This window comes from Xylocopa sonorina, chromosome 4, assembly GCF_050948175.1.
Source record: "Xylocopa sonorina isolate GNS202 chromosome 4, iyXylSono1_principal, whole genome shotgun sequence".
Lineage (NCBI taxonomy): Eukaryota > Metazoa > Arthropoda > Insecta > Hymenoptera > Apidae > Xylocopa > Xylocopa sonorina.
This window is the reverse complement of record NC_135196.1, coordinates 3,021,324-3,046,216: the sequence shown is the minus strand read 5'-3', so window position 1 is coordinate 3,046,216 and position 24,893 is coordinate 3,021,324. Positions and strand designations below refer to the sequence as shown.

Sequence of the window (24,893 nt, the reverse complement as noted above, 5' to 3'; positions counted from 1 at the left end):
GTTTCTTTCAAGATTCTCTACGTTTCGAGTATGTCCCTTTCTGCTGAATTTAAGGGAAGAGTCAATTTAGAGTCGGCGCATTTAGTGTACGCGTTTGATGTCGATTTATATTTGTGCACTTGGTTGATCTCTTTAAGCTTGCGATGTAAAAATTAATTTGTCCGCCTGAGATTTCTCATTTATGCCAATCGAACATTTACGCGACCGGACATATTTGTTAATTAATGGTAACAGTTATTAAATATTTATAAAAATGTATATTTTAACAAGCGACGCCGATTAAGTATTAAGTATTTCATTTCTCGACTCTTATAATTAAAAGTCAACCAAGTGTCCGCATTTTAAATCGTGTCTAGAATATAATTTTAAACATCGAATTATACATATTAGCGAACGTTGATGTCGTGTATAATTGTAATGAACGCGTGATCGCATCGTCGTTAATTTTCTTGCTGGTTTAGCACGCGTCGTAATTGAACGCGTAGGCGTGTTCTGTCGTTACCATTATGCGTTAGTCATTAAATCTCATGTTGCTATTTGATCGGTTAAATTTTATTCGCCGCGACTTGTTGAGAGATCGGATTACGTTAAGATCGAGGGTTATACTTTAAACGAGTCGCTGAGTCTATCGTACGTTGAAGATTATTTACAAATCGATGGAGTATTACGAGCTCGGTGTGATTATAGAAGCATGTAAATTCCTTTTGAATCTGTCGGCGCATTTCGTCGCAAATAGTCCGTGTAAGGAAAAAAGTATCTCTGTAAACTGAAGAAGCACTGAAAATTGCAAATAAAGCTTGCAAGTGTAATGACAAATTATAGTGAAAATAAATTGCGTATATTAAAATTGTTATAGATATTATATTTCTCTTAATTCAGTAACGTGAGTTATCATTAGAATGCAATAAATTTGAAGAGAGATCAATATCTTCATCGTTAAATTAATACTGCATTCACAGGTTTTTAAAACTGAATAAAAATCGATACGCGTCGTTGGCTACTCGAATGTATCGATAGCTACAGCTACTTTTGTCGAATAAAATTAATAATAAAACTAGCGCCGTCTCTTTGAGTAGCGTTGAAACTGGTCGGGCATTAGTTTTACTACTCTCTACAGAGATGGCGCTAGTAGTTCTTGAGTAGTTTACTTCGCTGTCGATAACTGTGTGCGACCAGTTTCAACACTTTTTGCAAAGATGGTGCCAGGTATTCTAGAGTAGAGTCACCATTATCTGTCTCACTCTTTCTTATACCATCTTTCTCTCTCTCTCTCTCACGTATAAAGAGGGAAATATATAATAAATTGTAATAAAACTATTGAAATATATATCCCAACCAGACAACTTTGTCACAGTATTTATAAGTATAAGTATATTTATAAGTAATAAATAATACATAATATGGAATTTGAATAGGAAAAGAGCTTTTAAACCTCTATTGTATATCGTATTATATACCATTTTTATGACGATTTAAAAAGAAATATATATATATAGCTTTCAGTAACTATTATTGTTGGTTAACAACAATCAAAATGTCTGTCATTACTTAATATGCTAAATATCTGCTGAGATCTGACGGTTTTAAATTGTACGGAAACACAGTTTCTCCATTAACAAGTCATCCTACGGCACCGGTTAAAAAAATTCATGAATGAACATACAACACACCCCAAAATGTGATCACAACCATCGACGAGTGCTGGTGTAGATGGCTATGGAAATGATGTCACGCGACACATGTGACATCACGGTGCTCTTACTGTGACAAAGTTGTATTGTCAGGGAAGTTTTAAATAAGTCATATTCCACAGGGCTGGTAGAGCACTGCTCTAACCATCTTGTGCCGATCGGTAACATCGTGCATGACACTAGAATGGTACAAGGTCTTTAGAGCTTCCGAATTCCGGGGCACGAAAATGTATTGGACGAGACTGGTCTATTCCATACCTCGTCGATGATCTAACGTCAATGTTATTATTACGTTCTTTACGTTTTAGACGTTAGAAATTGGTAAAGTGAGACTAAATGAATTCAAATTCGTTGTGAAGTTTTAATAATTCTGTTCCAACAAATAACTATTGGTTATCTTAACTAATTGCAACACTATGTGAATTTCTGCAATGTTTTGACATTTTTACTTACGATATAACCGTCGATCATCGAGACTTATTAAAACACCGCTGAAAATAATAAACGCAATGCATACGACCGGAGATTTTGTTCTGCACGGTGGCGATACCGCATTTGCGAACAGGCAAAAATTACTGTTTGACAAGTTGTCAGATGCAGAACAAGAATGCAGTAAGAATAAGATCGTTACCGAGCCCACGGATGTGGGTATGGATGTTGACGAAATAAACCAATCTTGTATCTTAAGAGCCGGTCAGAAACGTAAAATTGAAATGAGAAGATTTCGTGGTAAAGAGAGTATCTTCAAGCGACCGGAAGGTCCAGCGCCGCGTGCTCTCAACAGAAGTGTCCCAGATTTCCACAAAAATCCACACAAGTGGAAAAAATACAGTTTGGACGATGTGTCCAAGGACGACATGACGGAAGAAAGTAATAGAAGGGCTGCCTTATCGTTTTTAAAAGAGTTAAAAGCAAGGAAATCTGGGAAGAAGCTGGAGGAATCGCAGAAAATGGACGTAGACGAGTCCGGATCGGTTGAAAGGGATCAAAAGGAAGTAATATTCAGATCAAAGAAAGCTAAGACACCAATAGAAATTAAATTTAGAAAACCAGATAATACAGAGAACGTTGACAATGTAGTTGTTATTGAAAACGATGAAAAGCCGATCTTTAGGAATAGTAAAGTAATTATGCCAGAGTATGTTGTTGGCCAGAAACAAAAGAAGAAGAATAAGAGGGAAAAACATTTTGTCAAAGTAGACAAATTAAAGCAACTTAAATTGGGTCATTTAGAAGAACCCGACGAGGAGGAAGGCTGAACTTACGCCTGATGCATTAATATTGACATTAATTCGCTATCGTTGAGTTTCTTGTACGGTCTGAATATTCAATATATTTTATCGATTAATGTACTTTGAACATAGTAATAATAAAAAACCAATGTACACATCATCGAGTATAAAACGCGACGTATCTCGCAAGGTTTTATAGATTTTTTCTTTTTCAATCTACGATCGAGGCGGTATAAGAATTCGAGAAATTCAAATAAAACCGCTCTCCGGTAAGGTTCTTCCGGCAATAATGTGACTGCGCACAAATCACACCGCGGGTTACAACTGTTTCCTGTCGGCTTTCACCCGTGGTTATTCAAAACACGTTGGTTAGTATTCCGAATCTCGAGTTTTATCACGCGCGATACTAATCGATATAGGAGTTACAAGCAACTGGATTTGCGGTGAGTTACATAATATGCTCTTCAACGATTACGTGCCGCGAGTGCAAGAAATTATTCGCACGATTGTAGAAAGGGGGGGAGAAATTTCTAACCTATACGCGCGTGCAATTTCGTGAAGAATTCAAAATGGCGTGTCATCGGTAAACGGGAAAAGCGTAGGCGAAATTTTTCGTTTGGATTTCCTACTAAATTCGTCGTTCGTGTTTCTATATATTTGAGAGAATTTACCCGGCAAGAAAGCAGAGAAGCGCAGCGGTTATGATAGTGTGTTTGTGTACGTCGTTCTAGATAGTACGCGTTGATATATTTATATTCGAGGTACGGAATTAATAATGCAGGAAATCGTCCTAGCAGCCTTCTCTGTGATATCGAGTCTGCTCATAGTATTTGGCCTGGTGGTGCTGGGTAAGAACGACAGATAATAACGTTCCGTTATTGCTGCGCGGTACGCGGGCTATTTCGAGACATTGTTAACCGACCTGTCGAATAGTCGTATATAAGTTACGAAGTTGAAGGTATAGTAGGAGCGTTCGACTACATGCTTAACCTCTCTCTTCACGTGTATGCGCAATCTCGACGACTATTCTCGATTTTCAAGATTTAAAAACCTGTTTTCTTTCGTCCTTCCTCTGTATAGATGTGTATTACACGTATATGTATCAATTATTAGGTTGTAACATATTGCTGCGAATCTAATGTTCCTTGGTCATTTAAAAGAAATCAGTGCTAACTACTTTACAAGGCTTTAATCGGTTATTAGTATACAAATGTTGTAGCGATTAAACATACAACCGCTTCCTGACAATTCTCATTACAATCTGATAGCTTTTCGGTATTAGTCAGTTGGTAAATTATAAGCGATAACTGCTTTTCAGCAATGTTAATCGGTCATACTTCTATATAATCGATGCTTGTAATAATAGGAAATTACATTTCCTATGGTTGAAATGAGTAATCCTTTTGTTCTAAAATAATTGATGTAGCTTTGAATAATAGATATTTTTATAAAATGTTAAATTTCTGAATTTAGTAAAGTTATAAAACTTATAGTTTATGTTATTTCTTGAGAAAAATTGAAGAAGTAGCTGAGGTACTTTGTGTTTAGTTTTGTATGAAATATAGACTCATAATGCATTTGCAGATAACCAAATGAACAGAGAACTTTTAAACACATTATGAATGTTACAACCTAATATATCGTTACTAAGTTATGTAGTTTGTATTAATCAGACATCCTGATAAAGAGAGTGTTTCAAAGAACTGTTTTAAAATCATATGTATCTCCTGTGTTTAATTCGATACGTAGAGAAAACTATTTGATATTTTACCTGCTAATAATGTCTCTTTTCCCCTTGTAGGTTGGTATTTAGTTTGGAAGTTTTTCCTCTCAAGGTTCAGATTCGTTCGAGAATTATTAGGTGGAATGAGCGAATCTTCGCCTGTGAATGACTTAAAGAATGGTAGATCTCGTATGAAGAAAATACGCAGAGATTAAGGATATATATTTAAATTTGATACAAAGAGACTATACCACAAGTAAATATTTGAAATTAAAGACGACGGAGGAAAAGAGTTGACCATAGAAATATTGTCTTTCATTTCTACATTTCTAACACTTTAACTTGTCAAAATGTCTATAAATATACGTTGCGCAACAACAGACGATTTATTGAACATACAGCATTGCAATTTACAATGTTTACCAGAAAATTATCAGATGAAATACTATTTGTATCATGCTCTCTCATGGCCACAGTTAAGTTATGTGGCTGAAGACGAGAAAGGCAGGATAGTGGGCTATGTTCTTGCCAAAATGGAGGAAGATTGCGAGGATAATCCACACGGACACATTACCAGTTTAGCGGTAAAAAGATCTCACAGAAGACTTGGTATTGCTCAGAAGCTTATGAACCAAGCATCCAGGGCGATGGTCGAATGTTTCAATGCGAAATATGTTTCCCTACATGTTCGTAGAAGTAATCGAGCAGCATTGAATTTGTACACGAGCAGTTTACAGTTCGAAGTATCGGAAGTTGAACCGAAATACTATGCGGACGGAGAAGACGCTTATGCTATGAAACGTGATCTTAGCAGTTTCTATATGGAAAAGAATGCAACGAAAGAGAAAACGAACAAGGATGGTAATGCGCACATACATACTGGCAGATGCTGTGATCGTTCATAGTCAGTTTGGGATGTCTACCTATAATTAGGTTGAAATTGATTTCTTGCATCGTTAATTCCATAGTGGTCTGAATCTAAATCTCTTTTTATACACAAGCGTGTGTATTTTTTGTGAACAAATTTTCATGAAAAATGCACGTGAAATAATCGCAGGTCAAGCATCAGGTGCTTGAATGCTAGACGTGTACATTATCATCGCGAAAGCTTTTACAAATACATCGAGTATTTGTATACATTCGGAAGCCTTACCTGAGACATATGAAATGTTTTATATGCCACTACAAAGGGGTGTACTTGTTAATAATTATAAAGGGAATGGGAGAGAAACTTCTAAACTAATGTATGTACTTTAATGTGAATTGAGTTAAACAAATTACTGTATCATTGCGTGTAGTTAATTGATATACTGTGTTATTTAAGACCTATAAATCTTAATATAATAAAATACAATAAGCGAAGACGACAATCAAGATGTTTCTCATTTTTTACTTGCTCGTTTAATTAGTTTTCGTTGAACCATTAAATGCAAAGTACGGAAGTGAAAGATGTTTGGGATAGTATACAATATTATTTTGGCAATAACGTTTCACACTCGTATATTACGCGTTCTACTTTAACGTTATTCATTGAAGTATCTACTAGTACTAGTATGTACTAGTTGGTACAGCCTTAACGTATTCTTCTTCAACAAACTTTTTTTAATAAAACTGTTGATAGACGCAAATGAACGTTCTAAACTCATTTATCGGGCCACGCCTTAATTTCAATAGTTATTACCTAAATTAAATTTGTGAAATATGAAAATACTTGTAACATTTTCGGTGAATTACAACCGACTTAAATTTAACAAGTGACTTATACTTTTATATCGTTTCGGAAATGATAATTTCTAGAAAAGTTTACCAACTTTCCAAATCTACGGCGCAAACCGACACGAGTACTTTTAATAAATTAAAAAGAATACAAGAATTTTTATCACTTACCTTTGACTACATTTTCTTAAGATTTCTTTTTTTATTCCTTTCGCAAATTAGTGTAATTATCTGCTTAGCTATGCGAAAGCAGAATTTGGATAGAACGAATCTTAGCTAACTGTTTCATACAATTTCGCAGACAAAAATTCTAAAAATTTAACATCGTTTCTCAGAATTCTGATGATTTCCTAGGTAGAAGAATTTCGAAATTGTCAATTTCAGTATCATTTCCTGGAACGTACGTCAAGAGAGCATAAAGAGCGTAATCGCCATTGTTCATCCCAGGATTTCGTGTATGAAGAACATTTCGCATCGAAATTCGAATACTCTAGTAACACGAACACCACTTACGATATAAGCAGAGGCGATGATGTAGATGTTTTCATTCCCTATCTGTATATTCAATTAATCTTTATTGAACCATTGAAACTATACTATACAAGTAACGCGCCAGTATACAAAATTATCACCCAGATTTCACCAAGCAAATCAAGTGTGCACGATGGTACCAACCTCTTTTTAAAAAAAACAAAAGAACATCTCTAAATATTTATAATATTCATTATCTGAAGTTTACGTAAACGTTACGTCACCCCTTCTACTTGTAAGTGTATTCCATCTATTCCGTCGAGTATGATCCACGACGCTTAAAAATTAAATGCTCGACGATTGCACGTTTTTTCGGATAACTTGCTCTCTTTTTCTGTTACTGTTGCGTTGATACGTTAATGTATTTCTGTATACATTACAATAGGAATAATTATAATATACATATATATGTATATGCACGTATACTGTATATATACACATACACATACACGTATACTTATGTACACATTGACCGTCCTTAAAGTAAACGGAATTGATTCAGTTCGAAGGACACGCTAATTTCATAGTCGTATATCGATTGATCTTCCGATTTCGTGATCGATTCGCTCGATCAAATTTACGAATTTACTGCCGTTATATAAATTCGCTTAAGACTCGTAAGACTTACACTGAACGCAACAATAATTAATCATTCATAGTTATAGGTTTCATCGAAAGTCTCAGCTGTTGAAGAATTTCATTGGTAAATCCTTTCACTATCGTAAGAACATTTTCTCATGTCTCATGATCGGATCGTACGATTGTATTTGTACGTATTTGATACGAAAAAGAAGTCGAGGTACGACGTATGATTAAACGAAATGGCGCAGAACAGAACGAATAACATATAATCTACATGCTTCATATTTTTCTTCCTCGCGATACGTATATATATAATATATATATATATAAAATAATTAAAAGAATTCATTTCACTCTTAATAGTACGTCACGATGAATCGGAATACGATTTTTTCCTTCAGGATGTGACAAGCACCTATTTATATCGACTATGTATAAATTCTAAATATACAGTAAACTCTAACTGCCTGAAAAATGCATTTTATCTTACAAAAACACTCCGCCAATAAATTATAATACAATTCCTGTAAAACGAGGCTGTGTTCACGCGGTATGCTCCGATTATACGATTACTAAAAAATAAAATATAAGCTTTATATCGTGGTAAATACTCTCCAAGATTGCCGGACGACCATCTTCAACTAGTTTCTCTCCTTAACTCAACGTTATTCACGATTTTCTTTCTTCTCTTTCGTGCATGAAAAAGGGCTGCCCCTCGAAAGGCATAAAGTAAATACAGATAGAAAGATACAGTGGATTTCGAAGCTGCGTTACAAATTTACGGCTGTCGATTACTTCTGATAACATACATGCAAGGTTGCAGAATTTCACGGACAATTCGCTGAAAAGTAATTCGTCTAAGGATGCCGGGGAAATGCAAGCGAAATGAAAACGTATTTCACAATATTTCTTCCTTCTTCGTAATTGTTCGATGATATTCAGGGCCGGAATAAGGGGTAAGCGGACTAAGCGGTTGCGCAGGGCTCAGAAGAGGCCTTCAGAAAAGTCTCAAGATATCTCAAAGATTTTGGAAATTACCAAAAAGGTTCAAAAAAACCTTTCATAAGATCACGAATAAAAATCATCGGAAACAAAATGTTAACTATTTGCATTCGGATATCTCCTCGTATCGCTCAAATGTCCTTTCTGAGGGAATTGATTAGTGATTATGAAGATTAAATTTATTCAACTGCAACTTTTTCAGAAATGCATGTTTGTTTGAAGTTTTCTATTGAAATGAAAATTTTCTGTTGCAAATAAACATTAGCTGGTAAATATTTAGCGGTAGAAAATTACCGGAAAAGTGCCAAGTGCAAAGACTTAAATTTATGATCTCTAAGTTGTACTTTTTTTGGCGGGGGGGGGGGGGGGGGGGGCGAAATGTTTATCGCTTAAAAGCCTGTTATTCGCCTCGATCCGGCCCCGATGAAACTTGCAGTCCTACCGATCGAAAAAGTTCTCAAGCCTACCAGAATGATCTACGACTATATAATTTCTACAATACGGAAACGATTCGATCACTGTGAAAGTTTTGTAATCGGCAGAAGTTCGACTGTAGTCGATAAAATGACTGTGCGTACAGGACGTAAAGAAAGCAATGGACACAGCTTTCACGGATGAGTACAGATATCCCTCGATTCACGTGGCATCCATTTCACACGATTTCAGTTTCACAGATTCTTAGTTTTATTGGGAATATTACACGATACTGTTTGTTCAACTAATTTTGATGAAAATTAAAAGTTGCTTCTGTGAATTTTTCTTATTGAACAATTCTGTGAAATTTTCTTGCTATTACGTAAATGTATAAAACATTTTTCCTACACATTGTTTTATACTGAAATGGAACTAGTATTCTATGTAAATCGAGGAAGACGGCTGCTTTTATACACAAATTAAAAAGAAGAAATAATGTGGCATTCTTAAATTATTTCTAAGGAACCATTTCATAGTGTCGCAATCGCAGATTTGGTGTTTGACACATATTTGAGCTAGTGTATCGTAAACTATTAGAGGTAGCTGAACACTGATAGATATTGTGTTTTTTAATGATGGACATATCTCAGAGGATTATTCGAAAACTGAATAATTCTACAGCGAATCCATTGAGTCTTAAAAGGTGAATTTTAACAAAAATTTTGCGTTGAGTCTCCATCAATTCAGAGGTCTGGATCCACCCTCGATAGCCGCGCCCATTACTATTATTTACACAATGTACAATGCGTACTCGTTCCGTATAATTTGCAAGTAATTATTCCCGCGTCGCTCTTGTAAAAGGAGCGTTTTGTGATCAGATTATTGGAATGATTGTAAACAGTCTATAAATTTGTCGTTTGGTTATTTTGTAATCTCGAACTGTGCGTATATGATGTAGTTGGAAGAGCCGTAGAAATGAGCCTGACGCGAAAAAGTCGCGTCGCGCCGGTAAAATTGTCTAAAATTCGTTTAAAATTGGCCTCTAAAACAGCCGCGTTCCCGCGGTGTTCGGATTCTCTTCTTAACATTAAACGCCGCAAACGTCGCTGTTACGAAGTACTCTTAATTATAGAAAATTCCTTGTTGCATTCGAGGCTCTTGTTCCGTTAAATATTAGGCTATCGCGTGTTCCTTTATTCTTCTTAAATCCTCTTTGTTCTTTTCCTCTTTACGTACTCGTTGCAATGTAATTAATGCGCAAATTTTCGAACAGAAAACGATTCGCGTCAGACGAAGTCTTTTTCGAAATCGTACACACCACTGATCTATACATATAACTGGATGCATGACATTGGCTTATTGCGTTTGTGCTAATTAAAAGGATCAACCTCTTGAGAACCATTTTTATGTATCAATGTACAACATATGCATCTAGACTGCTCAAAAATTATCCCGTGGGATGTTTTAGTATTCAGCAGTTGTTCTTATTCGGTGACTGAGTGGCGCTAGTAGTTCATTTCTCAAAGATGGCGGTTCCCCCTGATTGACACACACGCTTTCTACGCTCGCAAGCAGTGACGGATTCCTAAATAGACCAACTAGGCAATTTTTCGAAGGCGAAAATTTCTCCGCGACCAATAAAAACATATCAATTTTGTCGAATTACTTATTTCTCTCTTTTCGGTCTTAAAAAATGTTTGCATAATTTTCATGCTCTTCGTTTTATTACCTAGTTTTAATTTTGTAAGAAGGCGGCGATTTGGTTCAGCTTGTAGGTGGCACATTTGCAAATCTGCCTCTGCTCGCAAGTTTCGCGTCGTACTTAGTATATAGAGATCAGCGATACACAGCTAGGACGATAATTAACGCGCTGACAACGACAACGGGCGCATCGCGTTCGAAAAGAGCCTCATTCCCAAACTGGCGACGCGACGACAGACGCGACGAGGATCAATTCGAACGCATTCTACGCGCACTAATCGAACTCTTACATCGTTTAATCGATTCCACACTTCTAGCTAATGAACGACACGATTACATGCTTTCCTAGAAATGTTCTACGGTTCTCTACAATCTCGGGTACATTACAAAGACGCTCGTCTCAAAGGAGCTTTCCCTTACGTTCTATATACCTGTGGCTTTGGCAGTTGCGTGTCTCCAAGTAACGACAGACCCACGAGAGCTCGATTCGTCGCGATCGAGGGAAGGGGCGTCGGTTCTAGACGAGCGACAAAGCAAATCAGCGTTTCCTCCCTGGTCCAAGTACGCTTTTTTCGCGCGGGGATCCGCGCCTCTACGATCTACTTCGCTACCCAATCGAGTCGAAGGACAGATTTCACGAGAAACACATCTATCAATGAATCGCATACACGTATAACTTATCTCATCATTTCGTTAATTTATCGCGTACCTTTAGAGTCTACTCTCGACTGGATGATTCGTGACGTTCTAACGGGTCAGCCTCTCTTTTTCCATCAAATCGGCAGTGAACGTACACACCTAACACATCGAACCTTTACTCTGGTTTTTACTGGTGCCACGTTTCTACGCGCAGAAACGGTTGTTTGATCGAGAGGACTGTTAGCCAATCCAAGGAACTTGACGGGGAGCAGTCACGGATCGAACGCAATGCGGTTTCTCTTTCTGGCGAAATGAAAAAATGGCGAATCTCTCTCTCAACTGACGGGTCCAGACGCTTCATTTGTGCTCTCTCGTTGGCCATCGTTGGCGTTTAGAGAGATCAGGACCTGATCTTTGGATGCTCAAGGCTGTTGCGCGGCGTTGATCATCGCGACCTTCAAGTCTTTCGCCAAATGCGAGACGTCTACTACGCTGTCGACCATCTCTTGCACGGCGGTCACGCTCGGGAAGAACTGGGCCGCTTGTTTCGTCTTCGACACCGTCTGCGCCAGGGCCTCGTTCAGCGCATTCGCGCACTGCAGTACGCGCGTCCTCACGTCGTTCCTCGTCACGTTCCTGTGCACTGTGTCGCCGATGTGCACCAGCCTGTGGGCGCTCAACACCACGAACTTTCCATGCGCTAGGAATACCTGCTCTCGGTAAACAGGAAACGTTTCTGTTAGTTTCATGCCTTTCGTTTATTCTATTGCAACTTTTCATAAAAACAATCCTCTCTTTTCGGATAGTGAAAATGCGTATCGAAAATCACAGCCATACTCGCCATATTATGCTCTACCACTTCCAGGAAAATTGAAATGCGTCACAGTCGTATCGCGAACTCAACGAATTTTTTGGCGAAGGAACAATTAGCAAAAATCAAGTTGAAAGTTGGTTTAAGAAGTTTCAAATCTCGCAGATGAAGAAGGAAGAGGTCGCTCATCAAATTTTCACGACCAGGCACTTTTGACAGCCATAGAAAAGGACAGAAGTTTGACAATCAGAATATTGGTCAAAGACTTTGATGTGGACCATTCGACGATTGTTCGTCGTCTCAAAAAGCTAGAAAAAGTATGAAAACTGGCTGGAAGAGTTCTTCACGATCTCTCCGTCACCAACAAAGCCGAACGTGTCCAAATTTTCACTGATGACGGTGGTCGAATGATCCACATTGAAGTTTTCAGCTAACATTCTGGTTGTTAAGCTTTTGTCTTCTTTCGCGGCTGCTAAAAGTATCTAGGCGTCGAAATTTGATAGTCAAACTCTTCCTTCTTCATTTGAGATATATCCAAACAATACAGCGAAATGCAGAACACTTCGAAATAGCATCTACGTAGCACCAGCTTCTGTAACAGCCATAGTACTATCACCAATGCCGTTCTAATGCCGATACCGCGTGTCAATGATATTCATTCATGAATTTTGTGAGTAATGGCGTAGAGCAACATCTTTCCATCCAAATTATAAACGAATATTAAAAATAACAAAATTAAATGTACTACGGAAATGATGCCACACGGCGTAAATGACACCACAGTGCTGTTACTGTGACAAAATTTTGTTGTCTAGATGTTATTTAGTTAGGAATTGAGGTTTCACAGTGCCCATCACTGAGTAATTCAGTTTGCAAACCATCGTTACTGGCAGCATGGACGATTGCGAATGGCGAGGTGGTTAGTGGACAGAGATTAGTGTTCGTTAGGAACTGGTATGTTCAAAGACTTGCTCAAGAGAACAACAGTGTGAATCTGGCATCTAGATGCGACATAGTGGAATTATAATTGTGTTGCATAAAAGACTTCTATTGTGAGTTTTTATACTTACAGTTAGTCTCGTAAGTATTTCTGTATCGGAGAGTCGGATGAACCTAACTCCATTTTTGTTACATTTCAGTAGAGCAAAAAATCACTTTTTTTAAATACAAATGATTAAAAAATTGGAAATCAAAGGATATTTCAAGATTTTCAATGTTCTCCTAATGAAGGGATGCTTCAATGATCGACAAATATTGTATCAGTACAATATTTCAATGGAAACATATTGATCTTCTGTACGATCAACTCTGCATAATTTTCTTTGTGGCTACTAGTTCAGGGTTTGTATATAAAAAATGAATTTTATTTCACACCACAAAACTGAAAATACTTTTCTATCAACCCAATATAAAAACATCAATGCATTGAACGCCACGATGGTGACCGGAGTGCATCAACTATTTATAACAGTAAAAGTTGAATGAAAATTGACAGTTAATACATTTCCAACATCATCGCCAATTAGACAATGCTTTGGAATGAAATGTGCGCTATCGAACAGTTAAAAATTGTTATTCGAAAAATGAAAAATTAATTACTATTTGCGGTGTCCCGAGTGAAACATATATGATTTCCGCGTGGCAGTCAACGTGTTAAGACCCAAACCAACCTGTTTACCCTGGTAAAAAATCCAGTTATGGGTATATTATTTTATAAAATGGAAAAAGAACGAAAGGATGGCGTATATAATTGAATGAAACGAAATAGAGCTCGGTTAATCTGACTCTCGGGCACGAGACAGTCAAATGTACAGATTCTACGATCTACTCGCCTTTGGTGGCTGGTTGTGCTCGACCGTCTGCATGAAAGCGTCGATGGCGTGAGTCAGGTGGTTGCCGTGCGTGATCACCTGGGCGGCATAGAAAGCCAGCAATTGTTTGTCGTTCGGATCCATGGGCGTTGGCGTCGTGGGCGGCATTTGAATCGTCGCATTGTCCGACTCGGATACAAGGCGATCGTAATTACTACGAAGTTCCTGGGGCAGCGACGCCCTCACTTCCTCCCTTTGCTTCGCAACCACTTCCCTCGAGTCGAGATTCACGTAATCGTAATCCTCGCCGGTACCGCTGTTGTTGCTGCTACCGGTCGAGATGATCGACGATCGTTTGAACAGCAGCGTCGAATTCCCCTGTTTTTCAAAAATTTTTACCAACTCCTGCTTCATTCCTTTCGCGCACAGTTTGTACGTTTATCATTAATTCTGAATCTTAATCCTTTGAGGCGCGGAATCTTAGAACATAACAAGACTCGCATTGTAGAGAAATTTTATCTTTTAAAAAGTAAGCACTGTTGCTTTTTTTTTTATTAATAGCGGAATAAAATTAAACTTCTGTTCAAATAACTTTCAAGATAGTAGAAAAAATATCCCGTTATGCATATTTATGTATCAAAAAGGACATTTTTAAGAAAGCTATGCCTCAAAGAGTTAATTGAATATAAATGCTTATTTAAAATAAAATTACTTTATCATTTCATCTTCATCTTAAGTAATATTGCGATAGAAAACCTTGTAGTTGCAGAGGGATGCATCGTCATTTTGATCAATTTGTAGTAAACAAAATTATTGCTTTCTACAAAATTTGCAATAAATTGCCTATTTGTTATTAGATGCGCAATAATTGACAAACTATTACAAATCAAGTTGCATCCCCCCTTGTTGTAAGGTTCTTAACTGGTTCGGATAATTTCTAAGCTGGATGGTAATGTTTAAGTTCACGGAAAAGTTTACCCCAGATCACCTGACACTTAGATCGCGTCCAAACTTTGTATTTCAGTGGACAAATTCGACGTGGTCAACGTATGTGACCAGGAAGTTTAACAAGGTTGCTGAATCTATCCCCCACGAATCGATATTTAATACGTTGCAATCAGGAGACTATGATCACAATCCAGAAAAGAATAAATGTTGAAAGCGAGATTGAAAAGGGACTGTTATCTCAGTTATGTAATAGGTAGTAGTAAAGTACTAGTATAGTTCCTTCCTAGCACGCGAAGAAACTGAATTCGCTTGCTGCATGTTCAACGTGAAAAATCGCGGTCTCGTGCAATGTATTAACTGAAGGGCGACAGGAGAACAGGAAAGCTATGAGGGGATGAGTGGATCAGGTTGACGGAGTAGCTTCGGAATCGTTTCGAAAGGGAAGCACACTTTGCTTCAGTTCGATAAACTCTAGATGTAATTCGTTGCTCTTCAGGACTCGTTCTTTCTCTCGTGATCCTTCAACTCGTACGCGCATTTGTTAAAGCATTCTACTATTGTCTCCCAGTTCCTTCCCAGCTTCGTCGCGTGAAGATCGCGGTTCCGGTCCCGTGGATGCTCACCTGAATGAAACTGGCGACCTGACGGACGTCTTCCGTGAGTGCCCGGGCGCACGCGATTAGCTGATCGAGCGGATCCGGTTGCACCGTTGGCAGCAGGGACGTAGGTGGCCCGTTGGTAGGTGTCGAGGTGTCGTCACCCCCGCGACACAGCTTGGCCGCGTCCCAATCCATCGCGTCCAGCTCCGTGGCCGCTTCCCGGACGAGTTTGTCGGAATCGCGGAGCGCTTTCACGAGGGGTCGTAGCTTCGTGGCCAAACCCTTGTCCGGCGCCTTCCCCGCGTTCCCCAGCGTGCCTGTGGGTAAAGGAAAACGGAATAAAGAAACGATGGAAAGGTAGGTTTCTTCTGGCTTTCTTAAGCGATTGCGCTAGTTCAGGGGGTCGTTTGTTTCATTAATTGGATAGTTTCTTAATTAGAATCGTGCATTTTGGGTCTGCAGCGATTTAATCGGTCTTGTTTTGGTATCTCTGGTATTTCCGCTTTGGTTATATTTTCTTTTCTTCTGTTGTAGTCGTAAAAATAATAGAGTTAGAATAATAAAGCGAATAAATTAAATGATCAGTATTTTACTACTTAGTATTTTACTTTTTTTTGATCGGTATTTAAATATGAAGGGTCAGTATTCTTTGAAAATAAATGTGAAATCCTTACTGGCAGCTAAATAAATATCAATTCTTCAAAAATATAATTATTTTTCTATATGAAATGATGAAATGACATCCTATAATGGAATGGATTTTATATCAAACAGATCAGTGTAAAAATATTAAATGATCAGTTCGTATTATTAGTATTATTATAAAAATACTAAACGGTCCGTTAGATTAGCTGGTTAAATAAATGAATGGACAATATTTAGCAGAAAAAGCACAGTATTAGACCCATTCCATTCCAAGTCGAAAAATAATTACGTTTTTGAGCAATTGGTGTTTGTTTAGTTCCCTATGGGGGTTTCGCATATATTTTTAAAAGATACTGACTTTTCATATTTAAATACTGACCAAAAGAGATTAAAATATTGATCAGTAAAATACAGGCCAGTAAAAAATAATACAAAATTAGTTCAACTCCTTCAGAACATGTTGCAGGTCCCGAATTAACTCGTACCCTTTATATCAATGGATTTCACACAAAACTAAGTATATTTGTGACTGCAATTACAAGCTTTGTGTATATTAAAGTAGAAAATTTTTTGCAATAATTCTTATCACATAATATATATTAACCCTTTGCGCCCTAAGTGGATAAAAGTCTACTAGCAACTACATTCGTACACTCTACATTTTCCATTCTGATATACACCACGTATACTTCTATAGGGAAGATAAGGAAATTGTAGAGCCAATGGAGTGTAAAAGATTAAAAAGTCTACTATTAAATCTATATGAAACAAATGGAATACATTTTAACCAAATCTTGTAAAACAAGCCCACCCTTAAGGGGTCGATAGGGACAAAATGAATTTCATCTACCGTATTCACAAATGCAAACCCTGACTAATTCAGGGAAATCGATAACGACCGCGGCCAAAGTCGCAATTACCTTCAGCAAATTCAGCCAGATCGTGCAACGAGGTCCGAAGCCTGTGCGCGACGAGCTTAAGCTCCAGGTGGTCCAATCGCTGGGGCGTTCTCCATTCTAATCCGGGACTGACGAAGCCGAGTAACCTGGCTATCGCCGTCGATACCTCGCTCTGCAACCTCTGCAGGCCTTCCAATGCGGAGTCCAGTTCCAGGGGTAGCTCCTTGCTGACTGGAACGTCGTAGATCTGCTGCGTTTGCGGCGGGGGCGGAGGCGTCGGAGTTTTAGGTACGGGCGTGTTGTGTCGGGACGGTAGCGAGGATGCTGGAAGACGGGATCGAGGTACATCGTAATCTGGGGCAGCCAAGCTGGATCTGAAACGGAATTAACCCACTCTGTTAACCATCGATCGATGCTTTTGTAGGAACAATTATAGACAACAAATTAAATAGTCAGTATTACGATCAACTTTTGGTCTCAAGTGAATAGTTGTCCAACAGGATTGTTGGAAGACCCTTTCTAGGGACAATTTAAATGGTCAATTCATGTTAGATTAGTTACTTAAATTAATAAACGAACAATATATAAAACAGAACAAATATGGTATTAAATCCATTTCATTACAGACTTATTGTAAGTCCAAATATAATTAGGTTCAATTCAAAGGATACTGACCCTTCATATTATTTTAAATACCGACCAGTAAAATACAAGTCTGAGCGACTATCACAACGACTCCAAGTGGACATTGTGGCTATTTAGTATCTCGGATAAACAATACACGTATTTACTTAACATTTTTTCCTGAGAAATCTTTCCAATTCTTAAGCTGACGGTTGTAGTAGATTGTAAAATACGAAATGTTCCTATGAATAGTTCTCGTTCTTCTTTTCCTATGAATGGTTCTTGTTCTTCTTCTAGCATTTGTTTTAAATTAAAATTATTCCAAGTGAAAAAGAAATTAAATTCTGGTGGAGAGCTAATCACTTGAGAATCTTTCACGAAACAGAAGACTCATATAGTAGTACTGATAATAAAACTTTTTTTTTAGATTAAATCGTAAAACAAAGAGTTAATTCAATAGGGATTGAAAGAAGGGGTGTTTTGTTGATCTCGTTCCGAAAAAAAGCAATTCGTTCGCATTTTCTCAAAGCGATCTGTTACTTTCGCGAAATTCATTAGTGAAACATTTTGTTTTAATGGGTCGTTCATTGTTCGTCCGCAGCCGGTGTTTCACTGGCAGCAAACGAAGGAATTTTGTCTGAATTTTATCGCCGAGAAGTTGGCCGTTTCAGGAGCAATCTAAAGCGTGCCTCCATTTAGTTTCAACTGGTTTCAAAGTTTCCCATTCATTTAAACCATTACGGACCGCGCTCCCATCGAGCGCCATTAATCAGAGGCAACGAAAGAGAAACAGAAGAATAAGAACGGTAGTTGCTGAAGAGAGAATTTCGATAACCGCCAGCCTTGCTGCTCTGAATACCTGGAGCAATTAACTAATTAAAAACGGCCAACATGCTATCAATCAACTTGTACCTCCTTTCCAACATTATCAATTATCGAAAATTCGAAATTAAGATCTGATTCTCGAATAATAAAATAAAATTCTTCTACTTTGCAGTTATAAAGTATCTAATTTATATGAACTAATTACATATTATATTTTATAAAATCTCTGTTATTTATATTATAAAAAGTATATATAAAAGTCTATATAAAATTCCTTAAAAAAATAACTAAATGTTAATAACTTGTAACGTAAATATTCGTTAGCAGATAACACGAAGCAGTATATTACATATAATAATATTAAGTTTCATCTATCGCTGCAGTTAACTTTAATTTTCTGCAATAAATTCATTCGTCTCAGTCTTAGAATAAATTTACCAATAACTTGCGCGTAGAGTAGAAAGCATGGCTATCCGGCTTCGTCTTTTCTTTTTCTGGACCGTAAATGGAACCGATTTCTCTGAAACTGCAGTAGGAATGACCGCTGTTTGGCACCGGTCCGGCATTTAAGCCCGAGCTTCTCGAAATAAATCACTTCCTAGCAGCTGTGCGTCTCGTTACGCTGGCGAATGTAGAAAGTTCAACGTACCCGATGTTTATATGCCCGAAATGATTCCCGTCATCGCAACACGACGGAGCCGCTCCGCGAAGGCGCCGATTCGCACGATTTCGGAAGTCCAACGTTCTTCACCCGACGCTCCGCCATTTTGGAGCACTCGTCCGCGGTGAATTCGCCAGTTCTCGAAGCTCCGGAAGTTCTCAGCTCGAGAACTTGCAAATTCGCCGCGCACGAGTGCTTTAAAATGGCGCAGCGATGGAAGAACGTTGGACTTCTAAGACGCGGACCCGCGCGTTTCGACGACCGACGCTCCGCCATTTTGGAGCACTCGTTCGCGGCGAACTTGCCAGTTTTCGAAGCTCCGGAAGCCCTCAGCTCGAGAACTCGCAAATTCACCGCGCACGACTGCTTTAAAATGGCGCAACGTGGAAAGATCGTTAGACTTCCGAAACGCCTGGTCCACGATTGTACGAAGAGGTAAAACGTTAAATATAAAGATAAAAACTTGTGTCTGGCACTTGGCTGTTGAAACGTAACCCCCTGTTGATTTATGTTTGTGGTAAAATTCAACGTTTGGATAATTTGTACGGTTTAATCAAACAAAAACGAAGGTTTAATGCGTTTCGGAGCAATAAGGTAGACTCGTATAACATTAAATGAATGAACTATTTTATATTTGTCTGCTAACTGTTAATAATTATTTTGTAATTTAATTTTGAATTATTGAATGAAATTGAAATGATGCGACCAGTTAGAACCCTGAAATCTGTTCCTGAAAGTATAGAAGATGAAAAGAAACATTATTGGAATCTTGTTGGAAGCTTTACTTTTCGTGAGAGAGATCTGTTTTGTTGATTTAACTGCAATTTTCCATTCACGATATCAATGATTAGGAAGATGCATGAAGAATTTAAGTAGCCTCTCTCGTTTAAATGCAGGAATCGAATTAATTACAAGAGGTTGAATTTCAATTAAAAATGATTTTAATCATTTTTGTGTTTACCGTACGCTTCGATTATACCGTTTTATCTTTATAATTCGTTTCGACTGCGGAAAGAGGTAATCTCTGTTGATCTTTGTATAATTTAAATGCAAATTTCCACGATAAACGTTTAACTTTGGAATTAAATAATTTTAATATAATTATTAATTTAAAATAATCGTTGCCATAGCATTTTTCTTTCTAACGTTCAAAATGCTTTAAAAACAGTGAACTGTACATATAATGTATAAAAAATAGAAATAGATGAAATTGTTTAACACTGCTGTGGAAAATAAAATTTTCAAAAATGAAACTAAAAATCGTTGCGAAGAAAAGAAACATCGCATGTACACTTATCGATATCTAGTATTCTAATACATCAAAATTCAATAGGAAACCTTCATTTCAAACGAGGCATCATATAAAAATCAATGTTACTATACAAAAAGCATCTTAGTAACATCCAAATCGACTCACTATTTTATAAGTCATACTTTATTAACACGTTCACGCCGGGGCGAAAATCTACGTTTCTCCGCGTGAGGCGGGACTGTCTTATCGCGTTAAGCTTCGTGGGGCGGGGCAATATCGTTGCAAATTTGAACTCGCTTATTGCGAAGGTAAAATTATCTTTTCTTCTACAGAGGCAGTTAGAATATATTTGAATTTTTGCCCTTATAAATAATAGATAAAATGGATCTGGAGGAAAGTGGTTCGTCTGAAGAAACGACTAATTTTCTGAAAACGCGTGACCCACCGGTGGGTCACGCCGCCCCACGGAGCAGTCAAGTGTGACCCACCGGTGGGTCACGCCGGCGTGAACGTGTTAAAAGATCAACCGTAACGAAAGACGTACCTGTTCGAACCGCTGAGGGATCCATCGTTGGTGAGGCTAGACGCTGAGCTGCTTGGGGTAAGGGGTTGCAGCGGTCTCGGGACGTCGTAGCAATCGAGGGGCGTCGCGCCGGATCCTCCGGAACAGTTCGAGTTGGGGGTGCAGGAAGTCGGCGGCCTCGGTATGTCGTAACACGAGGGTGCTGGGCTGGGGCTGCTCGCGGGTGATGGGACCACGGGCACCGCGCGCGGTGGCACATCGTAACAGTCGCTCACGTCACCGCCGTTGTCCACGGAACTTCTGTTGCTTGTTGTGTATCGACCTGCGACAGAGACATTTTGGGTGGTCAAAGCAGGTTGACAGTGATTGGGGGTTCGATTCGTATGGGCACGGCGTGAAGGTCGTGGGATTAATTGGTGATGGGATGGATGAGGGATTGTCGATGGTGTTTACGAAGGAAGAGGGGTTTGAGGAAAAAGTAGAAAAGACAGTTTGGATGTAGGTAACTATTTGATGCGTATCGTTGCGTACCAATGCGGAGGAGAGTGCTACAATGTTACGTATAAAGGACCCTATTCAAAAACCATATGTTTTCGCATCTTTGTGTATCTTTGCGCTGGAGAATTGTTACTAGGTATTTTCGTCAGACTATTTGTACCTGTTTGAAAAGACTTTACCAAGTAAAGGGGATGAATGTAATTGTTGGTATCGCTGTTATATGCTTCATAATGGTGTTTGTTGTACGAATTTTAAATAATAAAAGATAAATACGTTACAAGCTTTGCAAGCTTTCAGAAGAAATAAAATAAACTAAATTTTCGAATGTATATCGCTCTATAATTAGCTTCGAACGTAAGAAATTGCTGTAGTTTATTTAAACTCGTAATTCCAAGTACTATCTATGTCATTAAGAATAATCTCAAAAACTCAACTGTTTTTTGTTTAAAAGAACAATTTTAAAAAGTTCGAAAGCAGATTCAAAGTTTCAGTTGTTTCAAATTCAAACGTCAACAAACCACTGTCAATAATTTGTAATAATTGTCAACTCTCGAACGTAACATGCATTCTAAATAATTTATTACCTATTAGAAACACATATTGTCTCGTTAATTTATTCAGTTACGATAAATATACTCGCGATCAAGATACGATTGTTTCGCCTGGCGTTTTTTTAAACGATCCTGTACAAGTGAACGGGGTCAGTCGGTCGATAGGAGAAGCGAGATAATCTTTCACTGTGGAGATTGGTTAAAGGTTCCGCAAGATAGCTTTATAATTTTCTACGTTAATGTAAATCGAAGTACGTCCCGGATACGTCGATTCGTGAAAGGAACTACCGGACCAGCTTTCCGCGATCGCTCGAGATAAATGGTCGATGCAGCGGTGGAAATGCACGGCTATACATCTTCCTCTTGATTAGGCTTCAAAAACAGAGAGCAATGCTTTCAATCGCAACAACAATTTTCTTTTGTTCCTAGGTTAAATTGCAGGATGTTCTTCTTACCGTTTTATTCGTTGATTGATACGAAGTATAATAATTTCCGTATACAATTGCAGAATTCTTCAATTGCAAAGAAGTTCCGTATTCAATTGCAAAGTTCTTCTTCATATTTTATGCGTATGTTGATAAAATATTATAGGTGCATTATTTTGATATTTTTGTATAAAATAATTCGTTCGATTCAAGCGTCTATTTTTATCGTTACGGAGTATATTTAAGTTTATGGAGTAAAATGAAAAGTTTTGCCTTCTGGTAATCTACGAGGTGTCCAATTTTTAAAATTTACATCATCAAGATTATTACAAATTTGATATTTAGTTTAATACATATGTATAATAGAATTAGAAATGATTATTGATATACTATTAATTAAAATAAAATATGACAATTCTATATTGTAAATGATGATGAATTCAAATATAAGTGTAAAATACCGATTTTTAAACGTCTTAACCCTTTGCACTCCATTGGCTCTGTAATGGAGACACCCATAACAAACTCCACAACTCTTAATTGCTCCGCTATAAGAAATTACCTTTGCTTTATGGATAGATTTACATCAGAACGCAAAATGCTTGGAGCGCAAAGAGTTAATTATTCAATTTAAAGGCAACTCGAGAAACTAAAGTGTGTCACTTAGTTCTGCATTAATAGCAAAAGCAACATTTCTGCATTTTAATAATTGAAACATTTTCTTGTTTTTAACATAAAAAAAAAGAAGAAACGAAATATCAATAGCTAACATTATCTATTTTCAAATTCCTGGAATTTCAAGGAGAATTCTAATACTTTTAATTAAATCGGGGCATGAAGGTAATGAAAATATTGAATTTTTCTCTTAAAGATTAGCTTCAGATAACAAAATGCAATAAAATAATAATAATATAGAATTCTTCTCTTAAAGAATTTCTTTTTACTGCTGTTTTTCGAACAATTTTTGAAAGAAACTCGTTCCTTCGTCATCCAGAGCACACATTGTTACACTCTGTGCGTCCATAACGCGAAAGTCTTCAACACAAGTGCTTTTACGTTATTGATCGTTGAATGGGGTGCACGCGGAAAGTTTTTATTGCAAATATCGCAAGACTCCATATGTATATTCACGAACCGGCCCGTTGGCGGTTTCTGAACGGAAATGGAAATAGCACTGGCAATACCGTCGTCTAATGAAAGAATTCCGAGAGGAACATCGACGTTTTATCGATTCTCGATAAATGCTTCCCTATGAAAGTATCTTGTTTTCAATCGAATATCAATGAACGGAAGAGTAATGGCCTATTAAAAGGATTAAAGGGGTCGCGATGCAACAACAGACTTTTCGATCAAAGTTTCTACCTTTCTGATCGACCATTATGTTTTACAATACCTACGATACAAAGAGCATCCGCTTTTTTTTACAAATACCATAGATTTAAATCGTGAATGTATGTTACATAATCCATTGTGCACTGTATAAGTTAAGTTACCATAAACATATGCTTACAAAGAAAATTATTTAATAATTCTAATAATTATTTGATTTTAGAGAAATAGAATTTTCATTTTTTATACGTTTATGTATGGTTTCTTTATTTTTGTATAATTATTACGTATTTATAAAGAAATTTTTAACGCAAGCGCAATGGATGGAAATAGATTTATGCAAAAGTGGAATAATTATTCAGTACACGTTGAAATCACTGATATTTACCGCTGACACACGTGTGCCGAAACAACATCCGGTGCGTAATTAATAAAACATACGCCGAGATTCTGCATGCAGCGGACAGAGTGCGTGGAAATTTATTTGCGACGAAAATTTGTGTAATGTCTATTTAAAATGGGATAATTAATAATGTATCGTAACTTTAATAATCAACATTAAAATTCGCGTCCGCTAGCATATTTACATGTAAAACAATAATAATTGTGCGGGGTGCAAAGCTGAAATTATATTTATTCAATTGAAAACGAAAGAATTTAATTTAATGAATTTATATTAATATAGAATGTAAAATTTATTTATTACGAAGATAGTATTTACGAGAAGTAAAACAGCAAATCTACTACAATAAGACAAAATATTTTATATGCGAATTTATAAATATTTGGAAGAAAAAATATTAAAAAGCAAAAGCTTATTGACATCTACTATGCATTCAATTATTACTATGCATTCAAGTATTTGAAGCATTCATCTTATTGTTTTAAAATGTTGATGTTAATATAAAAATAGCTTAAATGATACTTCCATTTCGATTCGATACACAATTTTGCCCAAATTAAGATTTCAACAGCTATACCTTTTTTTTGTTATTTATGTACATATTAAATGTATCCATTATACTTTAAAAAAGTATTACCTTTTTACTGTGTTAGAAATGTTTCAGTCCGAAAATAACTTTTTGATATTTTATCTTTTCATAAAGAAAAATTTAAAGTTAAAATATGATTTCCTTTGGAACCAGACGGCGTATTATGTCCTCCGGGTAATTTTAACCCTTTACACTCAAGAGCCACGGAGCGGAGCCATTTAAAATTTGTCTTGAGACTCGAGGATTCCTCGATGGAGATGATGCAAATA

General features: G+C 37.3%; 6 protein-coding genes across 6 annotated transcripts in view; 4 read left to right on the top strand and 2 right to left on the bottom strand.

Annotated features, from left to right (window-relative positions):
* The window catches only part of Lamtor2 (Late endosomal/lysosomal adaptor, MAPK and MTOR activator 2), a 110,782-nt gene extending 109,782 nt beyond the window's left edge, over positions 1–1,000 (bottom strand). The window contains exon 1 of the mRNA XM_076894578.1: positions 988–1,000. The gene's annotated coding sequence lies outside the window, so the exon portion shown is untranslated. The remainder of the gene's footprint in view (positions 1–987) is intronic.
* The window catches only part of Axed (BTB/POZ domain-containing protein axundead), a 155,735-nt gene that overhangs the window by 18,654 nt on the left and 112,188 nt on the right, over positions 1–24,893 (top strand). The gene's annotated exons all lie outside the window — the stretch shown is intronic.
* On the top strand, positions 1,938–3,100 carry LOC143423317 (uncharacterized). Its single transcript, XM_076894574.1, has one exon. It carries the CDS (start codon positions 2,201–2,203, stop codon positions 2,948–2,950), a length of 750 nt encoding a protein of 249 aa, XP_076750689.1. The 5' UTR covers positions 1,938–2,200; the 3' UTR covers positions 2,951–3,100.
* On the top strand, positions 3,566–4,912 carry LOC143422902 (small integral membrane protein 13-like). Its single transcript, XM_076893878.1, has 2 exons — positions 3,566–3,771; positions 4,725–4,912. The coding sequence occupies exons 1-2, from the start codon at positions 3,699–3,701 to the stop codon at positions 4,859–4,861; spliced, it is 210 nt and encodes a 69-aa protein (XP_076749993.1). The 5' UTR covers positions 3,566–3,698; the 3' UTR covers positions 4,862–4,912.
* Vnc (GNAT family N-acetyltransferase vnc) lies at positions 4,997–6,016 on the top strand. Its single transcript, XM_076893876.1, has one exon. The coding sequence runs from the start codon at positions 4,997–4,999 to the stop codon at positions 5,549–5,551; it is 555 nt and encodes a 184-aa protein (XP_076749991.1). The 3' UTR covers positions 5,552–6,016.
* Positions 11,511–24,893, bottom strand: part of P130cas (Serine_rich_CAS and FAT-like_CAS_C domain-containing protein p130CAS) — a 131,611-nt gene continuing 118,228 nt past the window's right edge. The window contains exons 5-9 of the mRNA XM_076894546.1: positions 20,851–21,151; positions 16,966–17,318; positions 15,425–15,717; positions 13,875–14,231; positions 11,511–11,941 (exon numbers count right to left, since the gene is read on the bottom strand). Coding sequence (XP_076750661.1) covers positions 11,654–11,941; positions 13,875–14,231; positions 15,425–15,717; positions 16,966–17,318; positions 20,851–21,151 — 1,592 coding nt within the window. The 3' untranslated portion in view covers positions 11,511–11,653. The remainder of the gene's footprint in view (positions 11,942–13,874; positions 14,232–15,424; positions 15,718–16,965; positions 17,319–20,850; positions 21,152–24,893) is intronic.

Bases quoted from the DNA above. Each gene is read 5' to 3' on its own strand.
- Vnc (XM_076893876.1), top strand. From the start codon at position 4,997: ATGTCTATAAATATACGTTGCGCAACAACAGACGATTTATTGAACATA.
- LOC143423317 (XM_076894574.1), top strand. From the start codon at position 2,201: ATGCATACGACCGGAGATTTTGTTCTGCACGGTGGCGATACCGCATTT.
- LOC143422902 (XM_076893878.1), top strand. From the start codon at position 3,699: ATGCAGGAAATCGTCCTAGCAGCCTTCTCTGTGATATCGAGTCTGCTC. The intron at 3,772-4,724 runs GTAAGAACGACA...TTCCCCTTGTAG, and splicing joins ATTTGGCCTGGTGGTGCTGG to GTTGGTATTTAGTTTGGAAG.